Source organism: Ananas comosus, linkage group 13, assembly GCF_001540865.1.
Source record: "Ananas comosus cultivar F153 linkage group 13, ASM154086v1, whole genome shotgun sequence".
Taxonomy (NCBI): Eukaryota; Viridiplantae; Streptophyta; class Magnoliopsida; order Poales; family Bromeliaceae; genus Ananas; species Ananas comosus.
In genome coordinates, this window is record NC_033633.1 from 3,929,656 (window position 1) to 3,954,022 (window position 24,367).

General features: G+C 35.8%; 2 protein-coding genes across 6 annotated transcripts; one reads left to right on the top strand and one right to left on the bottom strand.

Annotated features, from left to right (window-relative positions):
- Positions 12,371-15,449, top strand: LOC109719151 (F-box protein At2g32560-like). 5 transcript variants are annotated; one of them, XM_020245697.1, is made up of 6 exons: positions 12,371-13,234; positions 13,427-13,506; positions 13,739-13,917; positions 14,106-14,180; positions 14,714-14,764; positions 14,925-15,025. In XM_020245697.1, exons 1-5 carry the CDS (start codon positions 12,653-12,655, stop codon positions 14,734-14,736), a joined length of 939 nt encoding a protein of 312 aa, XP_020101286.1. In that variant the 5' UTR covers positions 12,371-12,652; the 3' UTR covers positions 14,737-14,764; positions 14,925-15,025. The 5 variants fall into 5 exon arrangements, with proteins under 5 accessions (XP_020101286.1, XP_020101284.1, XP_020101283.1 ...); XM_020245694.1 differs by lacking the exon at positions 14,714-14,764 and having other exon boundaries at positions 12,373-12,638; positions 12,722-13,234; positions 14,925-15,449; XM_020245695.1 differs by having other exon boundaries at positions 14,714-15,063.
- On the bottom strand, positions 15,865-22,418 carry LOC109719153 (dual specificity protein phosphatase 12-like). The gene is made up of 6 exons (XM_020245698.1): positions 21,853-22,418; positions 18,591-18,643; positions 18,363-18,427; positions 18,202-18,280; positions 16,760-17,059; positions 15,865-16,490 (listed from the first exon to the last, which is right to left on the bottom strand). The coding sequence occupies exons 1-6, from the start codon at positions 22,275-22,277 to the stop codon at positions 16,336-16,338; spliced, it is 1,077 nt and encodes a 358-aa protein (XP_020101287.1). The 5' UTR covers positions 22,278-22,418; the 3' UTR covers positions 15,865-16,335.

A 24,367-nucleotide genomic window follows, 5' to 3' on the forward strand; every position in this document is an offset into this window, starting at 1 on the left:
CGGTGAATTATTCACGTCAATATGAAGGCGGTGAACAATTCACTGTCTTTTAAAAAAATTTTACCGTGGCTTCTATATGGCAAAGAAGTATTAGTTTGTCAATTTACTTTTTCAAAGAATTATTTATCCAATTATAAACTTTTATAGGATCATTTCAAAAAAAATCCAAATTAGAACATAATTATTTGGAGTTTGAACTCTTTTTAGTAGAGTTTAATAATTGCAACTTATCACAACACATGAAAAAAAACAAAAGAGAGCATCCTATAATGATCTCTTGTGAAAACATTATTTATCTGCGACAGGTAATTAATCACTTGAGACTTTTCACATCCATAAGCATTAAGCAACTTTTAAGCCTTAAATGAGCTTTAAATTAATCTAGCCCCACTTGTCCTTTTTCTAAATTATGAAATATATAATAATAAAGTGTCACCCTAGGTACCACGTAATATGCAATTGTAAATAATTATAAAAAAGCACCAAGTTACCGACAAATCCATCCCAATCCTTGGTTTATCCCCTCCAACGAGCCCATGATAGGTTATTAATTAGTTTTTGTAATCCCAATTAGCTTACGCCTTAATCAAAGCACCTCTTATTAATAATCTTCTGAATCATCTGCCACTTCCTTTGCCGACATTGTAACTTTTATGAATACCAATTATTCTATCAACCTGGTGCATCGATTCATCGTTTGCTGTATTCTTATAATTTTACTGTAACAAATTAATATCGCAATGTCATTTATTAGATGGATGGGATAATATTTAAATATCTAACTATAAAAATCCCGAGTTCATGAAATTAATGATGCTCTTTTATATAACATTTATTTTTGGGGACTGCTAAAATTATTTTTAGATTATTTTCCAGTGGATTATTTTGGTAAATGATATAATACCAGAGCTAATCATAAGCTCATTTAATTTAATTAAATTTTGAAATATATAATCGGAGAAAAGATGTTCAAAGCGGGACGATAAATGATTCACCGCTTTTGTGGGATAATTTTGGAAGATGGTGAATTATTCACGTTAATATGAAGGTGGTGAACAATTCACAGTCTTTAAAAAAAATTTCACCGTGGCTTCTATATGGCAAAGAAGAATTAGTTTGCCAATTTATTTTTTCAAAGAATTATTTATCCAATTATAAACTGTGGCCAATTTGCATAATAAATCCACTAGTTTTGGACTTTTGCAAAAGTGGGTCACCTTTTTCGTTTTTGCAGATTCGGTCCGATTTTTCAGCAAACTGACCAAAATATCCTTATACCTTTTTCTCTCACCTTTTTTTTTTTTTCTCTCGTTCTTTTTTTCTCTCTTCCCAGAGAGCGGCGGAGGCAGCGGCGGAAGCGGAGGCAGAGGCGGAAGCGGAGGTGGCCCACTTCAGTTTTGTCTTGCACATCCTAACTCTCGCCCGCACACCCCCTGCTTTCCACGCCTCCGACCACGCCGAGGTCGCGCTGCAACATTTTTTTTTCCCCTCTCCGACCCACCTCCACCACCTCCGACGACTGCGCCTATCTCACCCTCTCTCGCCTTCTCGCCCTTTCCCTCTCCCTCCTCCTTCGCCTCCTCTGCCGCCTCCGACGACGACGCCTCTCCGCCGGCATCGGCGCTGCAAAGGTCGCTGCGGCGCCGCAGCCTCGGAGCGGAGGGTCTTTACCGGCGTCGTCGTCGACGCCGTGGCCGTTGGCGGAGAGGCGTGACAAAAAAAATATATAGAAGAGAAAGAAAAAAAAATAAAGAAAAAAAATTATGTAAGAAAGAAGAAAATGATGAAATTGTACTGTTAAAATAAGATTATACTGTTTTAAAATAAATTTGCACTGTTTTAATGAAAATTGCACTATTTGATATAGAAATTACACTCTTTTAGAATGGATTTTGCACTCTTAAGGCTAACGTTACACTATTTAACAGAATTTTGCACCATTTCTTTTTCATTTCTTTTTCTCTTTCACTTCTTCTTTTTCTTCCGCTGCTGCCTCTCGCCCGGCCCGTGAAGATGCGGTGGGGGCTATCGCCGAGCTCGAGGAGGCTCTTGACTGTAAAAACGAAAAAGGTGGCCCACTTTTGTAAACGCCCAAAACTAGTGGATTTTTTATACAAATTGGCCATAAATTTTTATAGGATCATTTCAAATAAAATCCAAATTAGATTATAATTACTTGGAGTTTGAACTCTTTTTAGTAGAGTCTAATAATTGCAACTTATCACAACACATGAAAAAAAACAAAAGAGAGCAGCCAATAATGATCTCTTGTGAAAACATTATTTATCAGCGACAGGTAATCACTTGAGACTTTTCACATCCATAAGCATTAAGCAACTTTTAAGCCTTAAATGAGCTTTAAATTAATCTAGCCCCACTTGTCCTTTTTCTAAATTATGAAATATATAATAATAAAGTGTCACCCTAGGTACCACGTAATATGCAATTGTAAATAATTATAAAAAAGCACCAAGTTACCGACAAATCCATCCCAATCCTTGGTTTATCCCCTCCAACGAGCCCATGATAGGTTATTAATTAGTTTTTGTAATCCCAATTAGCTTACGCCTTAATCAAAGCACCTCTTATTAATAATCTTCTGAATCATCTGCCACTTCCTTTGCCGACATTGTAACTTTTATGATTACCAATTATTCTATCAACCTGGTGCATCGATCGATCGTTTGCTGTATTCTTATAATTTTACTGTAACAAATTAATATTGCAATGTCATTTATTAGATGGATGGGATAATATTTAAATATCTAACTATAAAAATCCCGAGTTCATGAAATTAATGATGCTCTTTTATATAACATTTATTTTTGGGGACTGCTAAAATTATTTTTAGATTATTTTCCAGTGGATTATTTTGGTAAATGATATAATACCAGAGCTAATCATAAGCTCATTTAATTTAATTAAATTTTGAAATATATAATCGGGGTTTAATTCTCGCATCCTAACTACATGAACTCTCATATATCTCTATTGTCAGTATCTCTAGGATGTTTTATCTGATTTTTCGCTATAACAATGAACAGTCGTACATGTTAAGACTATTTTTGAGTAGTTTTTGTCATATTGATAGGCCGATAGTGACTATTTAATTCCTAAATAATAAAATTTTGAAAACTTACAATTTTTACCTTACACTCTGTGACGCCTCACTTTTCAGCGAACGACTCGTCCTAGGACTACTCACACGCTTAGCTCTCTTAATCTTGTAGGTCTAACCATCGCCCAAAATATTATAGTCGAGTATTTAAAAACTAATTAATCTCCTGAATCTAACCACCACCCAAAATGTTTGGGTATTTAGGAACTACACAATTTTCTCCCTTTAAGCTCTGACGTCTTCGTCAGATTAAGGCACACTCACAAGTATCGGGTGATGTGAGACTCGTTTCGCAAGGCTTAGCCGACCTTGTGCGACTTCTGCATACTTTGTAATATGGTTCAGCCATGACTCATCTTATATTTCCTACTGGTAATTGACTCTGATACCAACCGTAAAAACTCACTATCCAGAGGATCATCCATTATAGAACTACTTTAGTCTTAGCACATTTAACTCTCTGATCCTTTTAAGCCTAACCACAGCCAAAAATACTATAACCGAATTTTTTAGTAATTTTAGTTCTATTATACTTTATATATTATATATAACACTATTTCGAATCCCCAAACCTCTCACACACACACACTTTTGACCACATCTATTTGATAAATTACACACTCTTTGCGTGCTTTTGACCACAACTATTTGATAAATTTAGATTTTGAAATATTTTGATCATAAAATAACCAGTTCGGTTCACCAGAGATGCACAGGTACACCTGGTGGAGCTGATATTTTTTTATGGGAATGAGTGTGACACGAGTCAACATATATCACTACTAAATCCTCAGACCCATGCACCTAAATTTGTGGGATTTGCTTAATCACGTTACTTAATTTATTTAATTAATTACTCTTTAAAAGGGGACATTTAAGATTTGGAGTATCTAAAGAGGGGAAGGATCTGACCCAGCAATGCCGACACTCGCCCTTTTTAAGTCCTTTTTTTTTTTTTTTTTTTTTGTTTTTTTTTTTTTTTTTAGAGATAGGTAGCACGCTACCCGCTTCGTTTGTTTTATTCTCAGGTAACAAAATATGCACGGAGGCCCCTCAACTATTGGATATTTGCTTTCGGATAGGTGTTTACTTGTTTCGACGGAGATTACTTTTATAAATTTTTATATATTCTATTTAAATTAATTTTGATAAATTGGATTGTCCAATTTGCTAAATTAATTAATAATTTCGTCAAATTTTGCAATCTTAACTACTTTTCAACTGAAAAGATAGATAAATTTTACTAGTAGTTAACAATTAACAACTAATAAAATAGTTAAAATTTTAATAAAAGTTTGATTAACTAAGCAATTCTATTTAATCCTTTGTCATTTGATTGATATTGGACATAATTTTTCAAATAGGCCCCTTGATTTTATTTGTTTTGATCCATTTTTACTCAAATTTTATTTCTTCTATTTTGGTTAAGTTTGATAAATTGAATTGAAGATTTGTTGAATTAATTAGTAATTTCAGTGTATTATGCAATCGTAACTACTTTGCGACCGAAAAAAATATAAATTTTTATTGATATCCTGTCGAACTCGGAGAGTTCCGTCCCTAGGATGGAGCTCGACTTTGAGCTCGTTAAGAGCGAAGTCGTGAGTTCGTGTCATACGCAGACTTGCTATCCTGTGAGATAGATTCGTGCGTGTGGGCTGCGTGAGCCCCACGAAAGTCGGGCCTCACAAATCTGTCCAAATGTCGGCGAACTCCAGTTACGAGAACTCGACCATGTCGACTCCGAATTCAATAAAAAATAAACGTGCCCTTAGCAATCTTTTGTTAGTTTTCTTTAGCAGCTATAATTACCATTTTATCTATAAACTAAACTATTATTAACTATCCAACTCTATTTGATATATGAAAGATTTATGTGTTGGTCTAAAGGGACCAGCATTTTGCTATGTAGCAGGAGGTCGGGTTGGGTCGAGTCACGTTTGAAATTGCGTGAGGTTGGATTGTGTTGAGTCATGTTTAAAGTGATGTGAGATAGATTGGATCGAATCATAATCTAAACCCGTAGGAACGATATCTTTACGCTTTAAGCATTTGGTTTGGAAACAAGGAGGAATAAGTATTTGTTTCCTTCGTTGTTCCTAAACGTAAATTTTCGGTTCCGAGAACAGTAGCTCTCGGGTCCCTAGAATAAACTGATATAACCCGCGGGTATAAGTTTGAAATGATTATTCCACCTTTTTTTTTGGAACAAGCTTGTTCCCAAGTGGGAACATGATTAATTAAAGTTTAGATTTAATTTTAATTATGATATTAAATAATTAATTAATCTAATTAATATATTTAAATTATTATTCATTGTTTAAATAATAAAATAATTAATTAATTTATTACTTATAATTAATGAGCTCATTAATTATTAATAATTTAATGTGTTTATCCATAAACTAATATTTATATTAATCAACTATTATTATTTTTATTAATCTAACTATTTTTTTTTTTACCAGTTATCTAACTAAAATACCTTACTAACTAGTTAAAAAGGTAAGTAATTTTTTATATTTGATAAATTAGTTTTTATTATCTTATACAATATTCATAGCTAATAAATTTATTAATTTATTAATTATTTTTTATTAATATTTTGGTATTAATTAATTAATTAGATAAAATATATTTAATTTAAAATTATAACTCTTATTTCTAATGTTTCAATCTAATCATTCAAATATCATTTACCTCATTCTCAAGAATAATCTAATTTCTTTTAAACGTAAAATTAGTCTAATTTCTACGAAAACTTGTATTTATTTCTGAAATAAACCTTTATTATTTATATCGAAACCAAATACAGCCTAATAAATGAAGTAATTGCATTTTTTTAATAATTTAAATGTTTAAAATTAATGATGGGTGCGGACGATCTGATATTAAGTGAAAATCTGACTAATGTTTTAATTTTAATTTTGATGGACAACGATTAGATGAGCAGCGGGGGGAGAATAAACAAATAATTTGTAACTTGACCAAGGAGGGCGGTTCTAAATTTAATACTTGAAAAAGAAAGAAAAAGAAAAAGAAAAAAAACGATAGTACGATGATGTGTCTGTCGGCATCAAGAAAAAGTGCCGGTGGCATTTGCTGAGATTGCCAAAGTTTCGTGCTTCCAATTGGAGTGCAGAAGATCTGCGCATATCTCTCCCGCTTGTCCTTTTATGAAATTATAAAATAAAAATTATTGTGATTAGACGTTGCGTTGAATGCTTGCGTGTGTGTCTTTTGTCTATTCCTGCACTTCAACACTTTAATAACTCGTTGAAGACGTGGATAGATGTGAAGGGGAATCCTATCTATACACCTTAAAAAAAATTATAATTTTTATGGCCAATAATACTGATACATTTTAGGAGCTAGGCGGGTATACTATCGATAGCACGGAGAATTTTGTGCTACCAAGTTGTTTTTAATGGTGCGGCTTCCAAACCGACCATCGGTTCTGTTAGACTTGATCTACATTATTGAAAGTATTTGGAAACTAAATTTTATAATTTTTTGGCATCATTTACCTATCAAATGAATAGTCTAAAAATGAACGGATGAAAATAAAAATCTCATAAAAAATGATGATAAAAGACTTGAATTTAAGATCAGAGTTAGTGATCTTACTTGAAAAAAATTTTCTATAAAAATTTCATTAGATTTGGATTGTTTTATATCGTTAAATTCACAAACGCATCACATCTATCATTAAAATTGTCAATTTTGAGACATTTTGATCACTAGCCAAATGATGTCGAAAAATTATGAAATTTAATTTCCAAATACTTTTAATAGTATTGATCAAGTCTAACGGAGCCGATCGTCGATTTAGAAGCCGCATTATTAAAGACAACTTGGCAGTACGGAGGCCTCCGTGCTATCAATAATATACCAGCCTAGCTCTATATTTTAGACCAATTTACATAAAAAATTTACTAATTTTGCTATTTTATAAAGGTGGACCACTATTTTGAGTTTTATAGATTCGGACCGAATTTTCAACCAACTGACAAATATATCTTTATTTCTTTTTCCTTTTTTTTCTTCGTTCTTTTTTTTCTTCTCTCTGACCCTCATTGCCTCCTCCACCGCCTCTGCGGCCTTCGACGACGGTAAAGAAGGCGGTGCCACCTCCTCTTCCTTCATGTCCTTCTCCGCCAGCGCCAGCGGCCCTTGACAATGGTAACGAGAGCAGTATCGCCTCCTCTTCCTCCGCCTCTGCCTCTGCCTCCGCCTCTGCCTCCACTGGCATCGGAGAAGGAGAAGGAGAAGGAGAACTCGGAGCAGGCCTGGGTAAAGGCGGAGCAGACGAAGACGATGAGGTCTTTATCGAGAAGGTGCTCATCGCTCGTGAGGGTGAGAAAAAAAGACGCAGCTATCTCTAAGGAACAAATAAAAATGTAGAGGGTAGAAAAAAATAAGAATAAAAAATAAAAAAAAACTAAAGAAATTCTTTTTTTCTTTTTGAAAGATATATATTGTTGCTGCTACTGAAAAGTCTAAAGATCAGAAAAAAAAAATAAAGAAGAAGATGAAGGTTGCACTGTTAAAATAAAATTGTACTGTTTTATAAAAAAATTGTACTGTTTAATATGAACATTGCACTTTTTGAGATAAAAATTATACTTTTTCAAATAAAAGCTACACTGTTTTGATAAAAATTACATTGTTTCAGAAAAAATTGCACTATTCTTCAACCCTCATCATCTTTTTTTCTTCTTCTTCCTCTTCCCTCGACACTCTCCCCCTCCCCTCTCCCGACCTCATCTTCACCAATGCGAGTTTCTCTACCCCACGCACCATGGGTGCCGAAACACGGAATGACCTCATCGCTTCCGTCTGCTCCGCTCTTACTCGAGCCCGCTTCGAGCTCTCATTTTCCTTCTCCGATGTCGGCGGAGGCGGAGACGAAGGAAGAGGAGACGCCGCCGCGCTCGTTACCGTCGTCAAGGGTCGCCAGCGCCGACGGAGGAGGAGATGGAGGAAGAGGAGGTGGCGCCATCCTTATTACCATCGCCGAAGGCCGCGGAGGCAATGGGTGAGGCGATGAGGGTCGGAGAGAACAAAAAAGAACGAAGAGAAAAAAAAAAGAAGAAAAGAGAGATAGGTCATTTTCGTGTTTCGGCGCTCCGATGCGGTACGCAGGGTAAAGAGGCTCGCATTGGTAAGGATAGGGGTCGGAGGGGGAGGGCAATGAGGGAGTCAAGGGAAGAGGAGGATGAAGAAGAACATAAGGCGATGAGGGTCGAAGAATAGTGCAATTTTTTTTCTAAAATAGTCTAATTTTTATCGAAAGAGTGCAACATTTATTTCAAAGAGTGTAATTTTTATCTCAAAGAGTGCATCGTTCATATTAAACAGTACAATTTCTTATAAAATTGTGTAATTTTATTTTAATAGTGCAACATTCATCTTCTTCTTCCTTTTTATCTGATTTTTAGACTTTTTAGTAACAACAATGATATATAATGGTCTTTCAAAGAGAAAAAAAATTTTCTTTATTTTTTTTACCTTTTATTCTTATTTTTTTTTCTATCCTCTGTATCTTTGTTCGCTCCTTGGAGATGGATGCATTTTTTTTCCTCACCTCACGGGCGATGAGTACCTCCTTGGCAACGACCTTGTTGCCTCTGTCCGCTTCGTCCTCACTCAGGCCTGCTCCGAGTTCTCCTTCTCCTTCTACGGCGTCGACAGAGGTCGAGGCGGAGGAAGAGGAAGAGGAGGTGGTGCTGCTGTCGTTACCATCACCGAGAGAAAGCCGTGGAGGCAGTGTAAGGGGCAATGAGCGTCGGAGAGAAAAAAACGAAGGAAAAAAAAAGAAGAGAAAAAGAAATAAGGATATTTTGATCAGTTTGTTGAAAATTCGGCCTGAATCTGTAAAACTCAAAATAGTGGCCCACTTTTGTAAAATCGCAAGAATAGTGGATTTTTTATGCAAATTGGCCTATATTTTAACATGAGGCATATATTTTACATTTATTTTATTTAAGAATCATTAATTTTTTATTTATCATATCAATTTATTTTTTTATTTTTACTAAAAATTATTTAAAATTTTGTGAATTTTAGGATAGTGGGTGTAAAATCTACACCCTTTTTTTGATATGTATAAGTAAACTTTTTGAATTTTTATTACCTTCCTCTTTCAAGAGCTGATATTGAATTCTTATTATTTTTTAATTTTTAATATTAAAAATCTAAAGTTTTTTAAAATTTTAGGATGAAAGGTTGTAAGATTCACACTCTTTTTTTAAATATACAGACAATATTTTTCTAGATGTGAATCAGAGTCCCTTTTTTTTTCCCCTTTTTTTCCTTTTTTGTTTGAACTGGGCTCTTAACTTAGGGTAAAAAAAAAAACATTATCTAATGGGAAAAGAAAAACAAAATATTGAATCAACACGGGCATATAGTATGTAAATGTTTATCAGTTTAAGCTTTTATATCTGTTTGAGTCCTTCAAAAAAAAATACATGCTGGGATTGTTGTTATCATCAATAATTTTACTCGTGTTTTAAAGTAAAGAAAAATAGAATGCAAAAATTTACGCAAAAATTATTTACAGAAAAAAAATCATGGAGGAAGAAGGAGAAAATTTCACTATACGAAAGGAGAGTACAATACTGTAGAGATTACAATACGCAATCACGCATCTAGGGCAAAAAGAAAGAAAATGACCCAAGCCATTCGCTTCGACAAATCATTTTTTTTCAAAATTTATGGCACCGCAAAGCTCTCATCGAATAGGGTATAAGATCGAATTTGATAACCAAATTTCAAGACGCATGTAACAGAGAAACTAGACACATGGAGTTGAGCTTGATCATGTGGAGATAGATCGATTCAGATCAATCTCACCTATACCCACTTCTTTTTTCTGTATAGCTCAATCCCTCGTAGCAAAATTTCCTGAAACCTCCTAATTTGTTTGCTTTGTAATATTTTATAGGATTTTTTTTGCATTTAGCCTCTTAACAAAATTTTTTTTGGCAAATAGCCCTATAAAATTTATATTTGCAAAATTAGCCCTATCTCTGCCACGTGAGCGCCACATAAACACTTGATGGGAGTATAAGTTGAACACGGTGAATGATTTTTCATGTTCAAACATTATCTATAACCTCCTCCGCACGATCTCTCTCTTCCTCTCTCTCTCCCCGAGCTTTTTCCATCTCTCTCTGGGCCCCCTCCTTGAACTCTCTGCTGCTGCTGTCCGTCACCCGCTGCATCCCCTCTCCTTCTCCGCGGCCTCCTCCTCCGCCACCGCCCTCCATGGTGGTTTCTTCCATCACCTCAGAGGTCTCATAGGGAACCCACCATCACCACACATCCACGGCGATTTGACGGTAGAAGGGATAGAAGGGAAAACACGGTGAATGATTCACTGTATTTAACTTAAACTTTCCTTCCAACATGACGCACATGTGGCAAAGATAGTACCAATTTTGCAATTATAAATTATATGAGGCTATTTGTAACAAAATTTTGTTAAGGGGTTAAATGCAAAATAGGCCCTATTTTATATGTTGAGTTTGTTTCCTTCTAACTTGTAAGACAATCTTAGTACCAGTTGCATCTTTATTTATCAACTCATATACCAACAATCTCTCTCTCTCTCTCTCTCTCTCTCTATAGAATCTCCAGTTCCCCTCGAGTTGTGGTATGGCTCTCTGAATGTGTACAGGTTTTGGGTAGTCCTAGATTCTGATAGCTCAGACCCATAACCTGCTCTCAATAAGGAATTACTATTCTAAGGAATCTGCTGTAACCACCAATACTTTATAAACAATATTGCGTGTAGAATACTTTCCTAGATTAATGTGACATGAACCCTTTTTTATTTTTTTGAAACCTAAAACTATTGGCCGACTATATTTTAAACATTTCGACAATTTCTCTCACACGTACGCATAGCAGATTTTTTAATATGCCCAAAACTTGAATTTGACTTAAATAGAAGAAAACTAAATAAAACTAGAGCCCAGCAGATCAAATTTAGGCCTGATCTATTTAAACAACGAAATATTAGGAAAAATGATCGTCTTAATATCAGAGTAGGCAATAGTGTGTAATTTGCAACGCTAATCTATATCATCTGGAGTTTAGGCATGAACAGAAAATGTTCAATGTAAAATATTATAAGTTCTTACTCTTAAAGGCTGCGTTTGGTTCGGATATAAATAAGAACTGCTAGTTCCAGAAATAGGTTGTTCAGGTATAAACAGGAACTAGACCAATTTTACGTTTGGATAAAAATTGGGTTGTTCTTAGGAATAAGATAAATAGTATTTGGATGGTTAGATTGGAACAAGAGGAATAACAGTTATAATTTGAAATTAAAATTATATTATGTAATTAATTACCATCAAAATATTATTTAAAAATAAATAATAAATTAATTATTAATAATTAATTATAAATAATAATAATTATTAGTAATTAATTATAAATAATAAATTAATAATATCGATTATCTATTTAATAATAATAATTATTATATATTATTATTATTATTAATAAAATAATAATATTATTAATATTCTTATTAATTAATTATAAATAATATTTATATTAATATTTATTAAATAATAATAATAATATTAATAATTAATTATAAATAATAAATTAATAATAATATCAATTATCTAATTATAAATAATAATAATAATTAATTTTAATAATTAATTATAAATAATAAATTAATTAATATATATCAATTATCTAATTATAAATAATAATAAATAATAATAATAATAATAATAATAATAATATTTTTAATAATTAATTATAAATAATAAATTAATAATAATATCGATTATCTAATTATTAAAAATAATTATATTAATAATAATTATTATTAATTATTAATAATTAATTATAAATATAAATTAATAATAATAACTATCTAATTATTAACAATTAATTATTAATAATTAATTATACATAATAAATTAATTAATTATTTAATTATTAAAGCAAAAAATAATGATTTAAATATATTAATTAGATTAATTAATAATTTACTGCCATTAAAATTAAATTTAGATTTTAATTAAACTTGTTATCATCAAGAAACAAGCTAGTTCCAGAAAACGGGTGGAACAGCAGTTCCAGCCTTATACCAGCTTGTTCCAGAAATCCGGAAATTATTGTTCCCGAAAACCAAATATACCGTTTGGGAACAAAGGGGGAAACAAGGGCTTATTCCCCCTTTTGTTCCCGAACCAAACGCTACTAGTTTATATTTATGGAACAATTCATTTACTTTTATTCTAAAATTCTGGCAACAAAAGAAGAACAGAAGCTGTATCCTGTAAAGCATAGACCTCTATGAAGTCCCAGGACTCTTTAGTGGGGACTATAATAACTGTGTTGAGCTATAAACCCCATTCCTAGATCCCCCTCCCAGGACCTCTTTCCCTTACATCCCTGTTGGCACTTTTTCAAGCCAATTGGGTCTTCTCTTTTCATCTTTCTGTGCATTCATTTGTGGATCACAAACTCACCCCACTTGTTACTTGTGAGCAAACCCTGATGCTTCTCTTTCTCATCTCTCTTTTCTCCTCCTTGCTCCTCATCTCCCCTGCATGCCTGCTGTGGCAGTTTCTGAAGAATTGCAGGAGCTTCAGCACTGCCCAATTCACTGGCCACTCACCCTCCATGCCCACCAAGGCCAGCAATGCTGCCAGAAAGGAGGAAACTGCAGTGGAAGCAGCAGCAGAGAACAGCATAATATTGGACCTACCTGAATTGGCTCTGGAACTCATTCTGGAGAAGCTCTCCCCAGCAGCATTACTTAGCATGGCCAGTGTTTGCAGCTCCTTGAGGTGCAGGTGCAGGAGTGATCATCTGTGGGGGAGGCACATGAACCAGAAATGGCGCCGAGTGATCGGCGAAGAATCGGAGAGGTTCATGTCCAAGGAAGAAAGCTTTAAGCACAAGGGTTGGATGAATTCTGTCCCCTCTTGTATCTGCCCTCTTTCTTGGATTAAATCCAAGTATTTTGGAGGCTGGAGATCTGCGAGCCCCTCGCTGCGGTTCGATTCGACAATGTCTTGTTATCTGGCACTTGAGAGTGGCAAGTTTTGGTTCCCTGCTCAGGTCTATAATCGCGAGGTATTCGTGGTTCCGTAGACCAGAATTTCTTGCACAATCTGAGTATAAAATGTGGCTTCTTTCATGTTGGAAGTGATCTTCAGCTCTTAAAATTCTGATATCAGTAGCATTATGTTTGGTGCTATATATGTTAATCCCTCTTTTGTTCTCCTCTTAAACATTTCGATATTTGCTGTGGTGATTTTATGATAGAAGGGGCATGCTGGGTATAAGTTATCATGCTACGACGCGCAACTTAGATATGATCGCCGCAGTGACACCTTCTTTGCGAGGTATACCGGCAATTTTGTATGCTGGAGAAAACTCGTTTATTTACGTTTCAAATCCAAATCTCAATTGACTGGAAAATGAATACTGGACAAATGTCTTGTAGTTGAATGTTACTCCAACAATAGCTTGCGGTTTAGAACGAAGGAATTTTCATTGCTTTCTGTGAATATATTTGTGCATTGAACTTTTGTCGATGTAGTTGTATTAAGTTTTGAACAATGGATGCTTTGATAGGTACCCCCCACACGGTAGAAAGCCGGCAAAATTTGAAGAAGGAATAGAGTGGGACAGGGTACGGGCTTCGCCCGTCAATACCTGTCCACATGATCTTCATGTATCGAATTGTCTTAGCGACTTGCGACCGGGCGATCACTTTGAGATTCAGTGGAGAAAGAACAAAGAATTTCCATATGGTACACATTTGAAGAAACATATTGATTCTCACTTAACTTGCCCTTCTCTCTTGGGTTTTTTTTTTTTGTTCTAAAGAAAAAGTGCAAGTTCAATAACTTTCCTTCTCAGGCTTTGGAGTTTCTTACATAGGGCTGTTTCTCTAAGATGATTCGACTTAGCTTATTTTACCTTCAAATTTCTTTTGCAGGGTGGTGGTATGGAGTTGTTGGTCATTTGGAGTCGTGCGATGGGGATGAGAGCCATTGTCGATGTCACGAGAACGGTGAGAATCGTACTTGTGTTGTAGAAAAACCCGTTTCTTTGCACAATAGTTTCTTCGCTTTCAATCGAGATGAATGAAACTTAGACAACAACAATAATTGAGACTACTGTAAGAAATTTTGTTCCAGCTTATTTGACAATCTAGACTAATATCTATCTTGACCCTGCACCTGCTTTTGAATTAGGAGGAAGGATTTTCCTTACTTTCACATCCAACAGATATTATGCTATTGTCAGTAGTTAGCTTGTGAAAGAAACACTGGTTTGTCTCTTCTAACTCTTGATATTACTCTTGATATTGATAAAACATCTTCTCTCATACCGATAGAAAATCATCGGTATGTTCTCGAGTAATGAAGATTCATTTCAAGGTATTGTCACAAGCTTAAAACTTTGTTCATCTATTCAATGATGCTAGGTTTGTTCTCTGTATTTGCTAAAGAGTGTGCAAAGTGATGTTTGGAAAATATCTGGCTGTGCCCTTTGCTCATCTCAGTAAGTTTTTTTTTTTTTTTTTTTTTTTTCACTTTTCAGGAACAACAGAAAAGGCTTTATGAAACTGAAGGAGTCATTTATGATCTAATAGCAAGTGCTATTATTTCTCTTTTATTTTACATTTTAAAACTGTGAATCAAATATTTCAAAGGATTTTGCAGTTGTAGTTCTGAACTGCTGGTTAGTTCTGGCTCTGCTGGCTTTCCTATTTGCTTTTTGGAATTCATTGTTTAGCCTCATCTGTCTGCAGATACTGTTATACTAGAGTTCAGGCAATACATGCCTGGTTCGATATGGAGACAAGCGATTATTAATCGGAAGGATCATCGAGAAAAAGGGAATGAATTGGACGGTTTTTATGGAGGGATCAGGAAACTACACAGCAAGGAGGAAATTTCCATGTGGACAAGGCTATGGCCGGATGAAATCTTAGAATAGATAATCTTCTCTTTTATTATACTTTGCATGGAGCAAATTTTTTTTTTTTAAAAAAAAACCAACATTAACCGATGTTCCTTGAGTGTCAAGGCTCATTTAAAGAATGCAGAGCCAATATTTTAATTAGAATTTTGGATGATTTCTTTTTCTTTTTTTTTTTTATCAGGATAGAATTCCTTGATTTAGCATGTGGAACCACTACTTCGGTTTCGTGGAGATTTTATGGAGATTAGTCACTCAATTAAATTCCAGCTTCGCAGGTGGTGCAATACACTGTATATCAGTTTCTGCTTCTAGTTTCGTGCTGCTCAGTGAAATATTTGTTTTGAAGTTTCAATTAGCTTGTCTTTTAAAGTTAACCTACCTTTGTTTGGAAGTTTACATTTTCTGAAGATTGCTGCGAGAGATCCATGCATCTGTTAGGTCTAGCTTCTGTAGCAGCCATGCATTTTCACAGGCACAGTTTAAACCACAGAGCCTGGAAGTGGTTCTGCTGCTGCAGCACTCAGCAGACAGTTGGGGTACAGACATTTTAACAAAATAATAGTAAGAAGAAAAATTCTACTTAATCAACATTTCATCAGAAGATAACGCTAGGGCGAACAACAAACCCTAACGTATCTTACTACCAACGTGGTTGTAGAGATGCTTGAAGCAATTGTTGGGACAAAACGAGCCAATGCGACGAGAATTTACCAAGAATATCAACGATAAGAATCTTTACGCCAAATGAAAGCCACAACTCCCGCATCTCAACAACTCGAACAATTCACTGGTAAAATCGTTGACACCAAGAGCAAAAGAGAAAGCTGAAACAATGAAAAACCCTCCTCCCGAAGTTCTGGTGAATCAGAAATATACCAATCCACATTATACAAAAAAAAAACTTTGTAATATAGTTTCTTTCTTCTTTTTTTTTCTTTTTTTTTTCTTTTTTTTTTTTCTTTTTTACCTCTTGACAATACACCACACGCACTTCAAAAAGTCACTCTTACAAAGGCCCAACTGCATGTCAGTAAAAAATCGATGCAGTTTTGGTGACATGTATAAGGGCAGTTTCTGTTATATTGCTCCAAGGCAACAATTTCTGCAGGGAATTAAGCGACCAAATAACTCGAGATCATATTAAACGATGAAGATCAAAGACTCAGAAAGATTATCACAAATTCTACTATATTCCATGACGAGGCATGGCAAATCCTCTATTTCCGGCCGAATTTGATCTAAGTTGTGCTTATATCGACTTTGCTCTTGTGAATCTGGAAGGCTGGGGTAATCCAGCTGCCACAGCTGCATTGAATGCCGGACCAGTTGAAATATCCTAAGCGGGCATCGCAATGGATGCAAGATAACTTTCCTTCCAAAGCACCATCTTTAACTGTTGCAAGAACCAAAATATTAGAAGATATAAAATTATTAAAGCAGCAAAAATTTAAGTTTGTGTCCTATTATTTAAAATACTTAACAAGGCAGCAGAATTTTAAGCAACGAATTCTGAGTATTCATGATTACTTCTTGTCTTCATCAATCCTACTCACTGAACTATAGCTTGCTTATTTGAATTTATAAAAGATATGAAGCTTGATTATCTACACAGAACCGAAACTTACTTTTTTCGGAAAAGAAAATTGCAGAAAATGATTTTACCTGAGGTCATCCACTTGAGAGGCTCGACAAAAAAAGAAGAGCATTCTTTCTCCTGAAACCTGTTAAAGGGGTTGCCACTTTTCCTTTTATGCCATTCAAAGCTTGTTTCCCCTTCACCAGGTACATGGCTAACAACATTTTCCTCCAAGGCCACAATTCTTCTGCATTTCTTGCAGCGATAAGCAGTTTTCTGTTCGCTCTCCTTAGGGGCATCTGCACAAAAGTTGGGCTCTGAGGAGAGACCAGGATCAGCTTCGAATATGGACCCATCTATCTTTGCTCCTAGTTGATAAGATTGACCTGAAAAGCCATAATGGCATCCATCAACTTACTACAAAGCAGAAAAAGCAGTTGTGAATACAAACTAAAGAAGAGGAACGGTGGAACAAGCAAGTATGAATTATATTTATGTTAAACTAAGTGAAAAAGTATTTGAAAGTTGATTGAAAGAAGCAAGTTCTAAGAAGGTAGTGGTGTCAGAAAAACAATGATAAATAAAATAGAAAACCTGCCATCCTGACATGCAGTGAAACCTTATAATACTCAAACTTTCTCATTTTGAACGAACAGGATGTTCACCTACAACCTGATCAACCAAAAGCATAATAAACCAAAAAACTATTCATCAGAAGTTCAGGGACTAATTAATGCACTTAACCCAGAATGCTCAGAGAAACTGATCTCCTGATCGTTAGAAAAGACACTTTCATGGTCTGATCTCACCGAAGGTAGTTTATTGTAGTTACCCACTAATACGCAAGTGAGACAAGAGTATAACTACAGTGAACAACACTCAGAGCTAGAGGTCCACACATGCAGATGGAAATAAATACACTCTGTGAATCTCCATCAACATTCCCACATTTCATCATGGTCCAGTGTTCATTCTTAGAAGAAACAAACAAGACTTTTTGGTGTGCGGCAGTCACAACTCAATGATTGACTCACAGCACTAATGAACAAGTTGTGAAACTTATATTCATAAGCCAGTCAAAGTTAAAGAAATGAATAATGAATAGCTAACTCAAATTTGGCTGACTGTAAAAAAACACAAAGAGATCTGTTCTAAACTCAGACCTAACAAAATAAATCTGACTCGAACTAAATTTTTCAACAGTCAACAATTCTTGACGTGAACTATCTCATAACAATTTTCCGGTGAAGCTAGTGTGCAACTGTGTAAGTGTTCAAATGCTGTACATTCATTTGCCTTTCAATAAGATTGGACCTAACATGGCATTCATCTCGACATGCAAGATAAACTGGAAAGCTTTGTTAACAGAAAGGGAAGTTGTAAGAAACATCCAATTAGGACTTGAGATTATCTAAATCCAATTGGAAAAAACAAAGAAGTAAAAAGATCTTACGCAAACTAGTTATGCTAGATTATCCTCTATAACGTTATCAAGATGGTATATCCAACCAATGAGATGAAAACTCACCTATTATTTTCAAGCGGAAGCGCTTGTAAATAGGGCTAGCAGTATCTACTTTAAAACCCATTTCTTCAAACATTTTTAACTGCAACAGATAAGAAGCCTATAAATTTCCTATACTAAAATTCTTTCAGGTGCCACAAACATCATATATGAATAAGTCTAACCTGGTCCAAAAAGCCATCATTTGGGCAAACAAATTCACAACTTTCCTTCAAGGACTCGAGAGCATCTGAAGCAAAAGAAACAGCAACACGTTACCAAAAGAGTATCCCGAAAGCTTATCTCTATCTTTGTTCAAAAGTGTGGTATAGTCAAATAGATGTACAAAGAAACTAATAATGATCTTGAGCAGAAGTTTTGAAGTAACAGAAACGTTTTCTCAGAGTTCAGACCTTCCAGAGATTTCTGTTCTGTTCTCATAAGATATCCAATAACAATCGCAGCACTGCAACAAAACACAGAAATACACAAAAGACGTATGTAAAGAAGAGGATATATACAGTTAATCAAGAAAATAGATGAAGGTCAACTAGATTTTTAACCGAGGACAAGAAATATTGCCCCATTTATGATATGCTGTTGCAAGAAAAATACAGCAAGAACACACCTAAGCAATATACATCTGATTGACCACTCAGAATACAAAACTGAATTCCAAAAGAAATTTGACAAGAGCTAGAGCTTGAGAGCTATATTACAACCTCCATCAAATTAAAAGAGTAACACATCACGTAAAATAATTTCCATTTAGATTAGACAACTTAGATAGCACCATGACTGAAACTACATACTCTACTCACTGGCACAATCTCAAGAACACATGCAAACACACACGAAAATGACGTCAAGCTTCTACAAACAGAAGTTCACACCACGGTCAAATCTCATGCTGTATTAGCTATATAAAGAAAAAAACTAAATCCATCTTACTCCATTTAGCCCGAAATAATTGAGGCCACAAAGTGATCTCCTGCATACTTTTTTACTTTTCATGCATTTCCTTTATGAGCATGTCCCTGCAGTCCGAATAAATAACAACGACGAAAAATAGTGGAGTTTGAAATTTAATAGCAAGTGTACCATACATCTATGAAGAAAATCAAATGACCAATAGGAACTGTTTGATCAAGATTCTTCCATTCTAAACAGCACCAGATGAACATGATTAGGGCTAAATATATAATTTAAAAATCCATAGTTTAAACCAGCGCAAATATCAAGTGATGTACCACCAACCTTTCTCGATTAGTTAAGGAAATATACCATCAGTAAAGAAAGTATCCTTAATGAAAATTTAAAATTACAGTGACCACCACATCCATACATAGGTGTTCACATTCAAGGTTCTTAAAATCATCGCATAGGTGCCTAGCTGCTCCCTCTATGACCATGGAGGCCGAGGATCTCATCCACAATGGCTGATTAGGACTCATTCAAATAGATTAGGCGCTAGAACATAAGTTTCACAATCTGCTACCACTTACCCATCTTAAGTGTACTACATAAGTAGTTAGCTGATTGTGTGATAAAGTTATAAACATTGGCTTATCACCCACTCCAAGCAATTGACTAGGCAGTTGCACTAGTGATGAAAATAGAAAAAGTAATACGGTAAATGAAGATGTATCTATTGGAAATAATTAAGTGGAAAATAAGACAGCTTTTCGCTGAGGTCAAATTTGAACCTTTTCATTGTTTCAAAATTTTGTCTAGTACTACTAATAGCAGTCCCTCCATTTTTAGACATGCTAAAAAACTGCTTTTTTTTTCCAAACAACTCAACTAGTCCCTTGTTATAAGTTTTCTTTACATGCAGGTCCCTCTCATCATATTCAATCAATTAAGATCTCGAAAATAGTAAATTCAAGACTCCAGAGACAATTTATTCCTAATTATTACTCTCTTTCCTTTTTCCAATCCCACAACAGATATAATCAATGGTAACCCAACCAACCAGCGGTAGTGGCATGAGAAAGAGGTGCGACAAGTGGAGGTAGGTTTAGTGCGACAAGAAGAACAAGAGAGAGATTGCATGAGCGCGTATGTGCACGACCATTTACATGCATATATGAGAGAGAGAGAGAGAGAGAGAGAGAGAGAGAGAGAGAGAGAGATGGCAGTGGGATGAGAATGGAAAAGTTAACAAAGTTATTGGAGGTTAAAAAAGTTATTGGATATTCTTTGGGAAGTTAGGCATGTAGACATGAAATATAGAAAGAGAGGGGGGGAGGGGGGTTAAGGAGAAGGAAATAAAAATGCAAATGGAATATTCTTAGATTCCACAAAAATTTTCTCTACAAGGGCTAACAGAAAGAGATATTTGTAACTAAATGGTATTCATGTTTAAGGATTAGTGAGAAAAGTAAGGGATGGACATATGGACATTTATATTTCCCTTTTCTCTATTTAGGAGTAATTATGGGTAACAACATTATAAATGATATAAGTGTAACATATTACTATTGAAATATAACATTTATGTTACAATTGAAAGATAATGTGATGCAGTTTTTCTAAGATGTAGTCTTGTTTAAAAACTGGCTGTAATAGAGCCAATCAGCCAATGTGCCGCAAAATTAGAAAATCTTATAAAAGACAAATGGGCTAAATTTAAAAAGTGAAAATTCACCAAATCTTGAAACTTTTCTCCTATATATTGTCATAGTTTTAAGTTTTGAAATCCGAATATCTTAAACTGTAAATTCTGGAAAACAAAAATATCTGCATGCACTTGCAAGCTGCTAACATTAACGATGCAATGACAATGAAGCGATTTGATGTTTGAGCATGGCAAGAAGGCTTTCAAATTATAAGATTCTTTAGAGTCAATTCAGAAGAAAAAAATGCTATTGTTCCCCAGATAGAAACTTTGAACGCATCTTACAAGGTAGCTTGAATAAGCTTGAGTATGAGATCTACTACCCTATTTTCTAAACCAGGGCTTGGATGACTTACCTTGAGCCTCAAATTTTTAGCTGGCTCACACCTTCTTTGTTACATGCAAGCACATGAATTAATCCAAAGCCTACTAAAGGATATAATGTCAATGCAATAAAATTCGAAAAGGCTATCCAGCTAAGTAATCAAATATCCTATTGTTAATAACCATTGGATGTATGAATCGAACATTACACATATAACGTGGGATGCATTTATGATTTATAATATACACCATATTCGTCTGCCATATAACGTGGTCAAACTGCTCCTTACTAAAAAGAAGATACAGATTCAATTTGAAAAATCTGTACATTAACAACTAAATCATAGTATAACTAAATGCATTAGTATCTTCTTCTATAATATTTTGCCTTTCCTTATCCATCACTCATAACCTCATCCCACGACAGCAACTGGACCAACCATTACATAACTTCTGGCTCGTCTGGTTCGTCGGCACATCGTATTGTACTTTGTGGAGAAAAACATTTTGTTGCAGAAACAAGAATTTAATCACAAGCTACTGAAGACAAATCACTCCAAGAATTTTCTAATTAAAGAATCTTGTCACTAGCTTAGAAATTCTGCTGCCGAAACGACGAGCCTTCAATGAGTATATTATACGGCAGTAAGATCATTCAACATTTAAATTGTCAGCACAACCTACAATGAAATATGAAGAACCAAACGCTATCCATAAAAACAATTTAGTACCTTCTCGACACGCCGGCGAAGCAATGCACCAACACAGACCCTTCTTTCCGGCCCTCGTCGATGAAGTCCAAGCACACCTCCAAGTAATCCAGCAGGTTCTCGTCCTCCGTATCCCTCAGCGGCACCGCCATCCTCACCAGCTTCAGGCCCGGCCCCGCGCGCTCGCGCGCGCAGAGGAGCTTCCCCGGCGCCAGCGACTTCTTCGGCGACTCGTCGGCGCCGCCCGCGTAGACCTTGCAGATCTCCTCCGTGGGGATAGAGAGCGTGGGGCGCCACTCCGTGAAGAAGGAGATCGACGCCGAGCTCAGGAGCGAGAGCACGTGGGTGAACTCCCCGCCTCCGCCGCCGCCGCCGCCGCCCTGGAGGACGTCGGCGGCGTCGCCGATGTTGCCGAAGAAGAGACGGTCCCGAACGAGGTGCGGCATCGTCTCCGCACCCCAGAGCGGAGAAACCCTACGGGAAGCTCGATGGGAAGGCGGAGAGGAAATCCTAACCCTAACCCTAGATTTTTGCAGGAGGGGTGGGGATGTTGCGCTGCCTCCTCTGATCGCTCTATCAGAAACGGTTATAAGATAGAAAATTTTAATTTAAAAAATATATATATTTCGTGTTATCTCGTCATGCGCACACGTTGTACCGTAGTTTGGAATTTTTTATTCTTTTAAAGAAGTAATGGCCATTATTATATTTCTGCAAAAATATTAGGCCAATTTGCATAAAAAATTTATTTATTTTGGGTTTTTACAAAACCGGGCCACCTTTTTTATTTTTGCAGATTCGGTCCGCTTTTTCAGCAAACTGACCAAAATACCCTTTTTACTTTTTCTCTTTCCTCTTTCTCTCTCCTCTTCGTTTCTCTCGTTCTTTTTTTTTTCTCGCCGGCAGAGCAGAGGCGGAAACCCTCATTCTCTCGCCCTCGCCCTCGCCCTCGCCCTTGCCCTCGTCTACGCACCCCCCACCTTCCTCGCCTCCAACCCCGCCAAGGCCGCGCCGCGACTTTTTTTCCCCGACTCTTCTCCACCGTCTCCGACGACGACGCCTCTCTCGTCCTTCCCCGCCCTTCTCATCTCTCCCTCTCCCTCATTCTCTGCCGCATCCGACGACGATGCATCTTTGCCGGCGCCGACGTCGACACCGTGGAGGTCATTGCGGCCCTACAGGCTCGGAGCGGGGGTCCTTAGCGGCGTCTTCGCAAGCACCGTGGCTGTTGGCAGAGAGGGTGACAAAAAAAAAATTATAGAAAAAACAGAAAAAAAAATAAAGATAAAAAATTATATAAAAAGAAGAATGAACATGAAATTGCATCGTTAACTATAAAAAAAATTATAAGTTGCACTACTTAAGATGTAAACTGCAACTTTAAGATAAAAACTACACTCTTTAAATAAAAATTACACTCTTTGAGAGATATTTACACTGTTTCTCTTCTTATTACACTCTTTCAGATGTAAACTGTATCCATTAAGATGAAAGTTACACTCTTTAAACAAAAGTTGCACTGTTTCTCCTCTTGTTGTACCATTTCTCCTCTTGTTACACTATTTTTTATTTTAAACTGCACCATTTTAAGAGATATTTATACTGTTTCTCCTCTTATTGCACTGTTTCTCCTCTTGTTGCACAATTTCTGTATAAACAAGAGAAGAAATAATGTAACAAGAGGAGAGACAGTACAATAAGAGGAGAAACTGCACTGTTTTAAGAGATATACATATTGTTTCTGCTCTTGTTGCACCATTTTTATGTAAACAAGAGGAGAAATAGTACAACAAGAGGAGAAACTGCACTGTTTGAAGAGATATATCTACTGTTTCTTTTCTTGTTGCACTGTTTCTCCTCTTGTTACACCATTTCTGTGTAAACAAGAGGAGAAATAATGCAATAAGAGGAGAAACTGCACCCTTTTAAGAGATATTTATACTGTTTCTCCTCTTGTTGCACTGTTTCTCCTCTTAAAAGGGTGCAGCTTCTCCTCTTATTGTATTGTTTCTCCTCTTGTTGCACTGTTTCTCCTCTTGTTGCACCATTTCTGTGTAAACAAAAGGAGAAATAGTGCAACAAGAGGGAAACAGGCACACAGAGGCGAAACAGTATAAATATCACTTTAAAATTTGATGCAGTTTAAGATAAAAAAGTATTAATTTTCGTCAAAGATTAATTTTTATCTTAAAGCCAGATTTACATTAAATAGTGCCATTATAATTTTTTTGTAATTAAAGAATGCCAATTTCATTCATCCTTCTTTTTATAATTTTTATCTTTATTTCTTTTCTCTGTTTTTTCTATATTTTTCTTGTCACCTTCTCTGCCAACAGCTACTGCGCCCGGGTTGACGGACTGCCGCTAAGGACCGCCCGCTCCGAGGCTTGTAGCCGCAGCAGTGACTCTATCCTGCCGTTGTCGACGTCGCGCCGAGCCAATAAATCGTCGTCGGAGACGCAGGAATAATGAGAGGGAAAGGGAGAGCCTGACCAAGGGCCGGGGAAAGGCGCGCAGACCCGCGCGTCGTTCGTCG

Coding starts and splice junctions, on each gene's coding strand:
- LOC109719151 (XM_020245692.1), top strand. CDS start 12,653: ATGCTTCTCTTTCTCATCTCTCTTTTCTCCTCCTTGCTCCTCATCTCC. Junction 13,918..14,105: donor GAACAAAGAATTTCCATATG/GTACACATTTGA, acceptor TTTCTTTTGCAG/GGTGGTGGTATGGAGTTGTT. Junction 14,181..14,924: donor TTGTCGATGTCACGAGAACG/GTGAGAATCGTA, acceptor ATCTGTCTGCAG/ATACTGTTATACTAGAGTTC.
- LOC109719153 (XM_020245698.1), bottom strand. CDS start 22,277: ATGCCGCACCTCGTTCGGGACCGTCTCTTCTTCGGCAACATCGGCGAC. Junction 18,281..18,362: donor ATGATGGCTTTTTGGACCAG/GTTAGACTTATT, acceptor TATCTGTTGCAG/TTAAAAATGTTTGAAGAAAT. Junction 17,060..18,201: donor CTTCCGCTTGAAAATAATAG/GTGAGTTTTCAT, acceptor ATGGCTTTTCAG/GTCAATCTTATCAACTAGGA.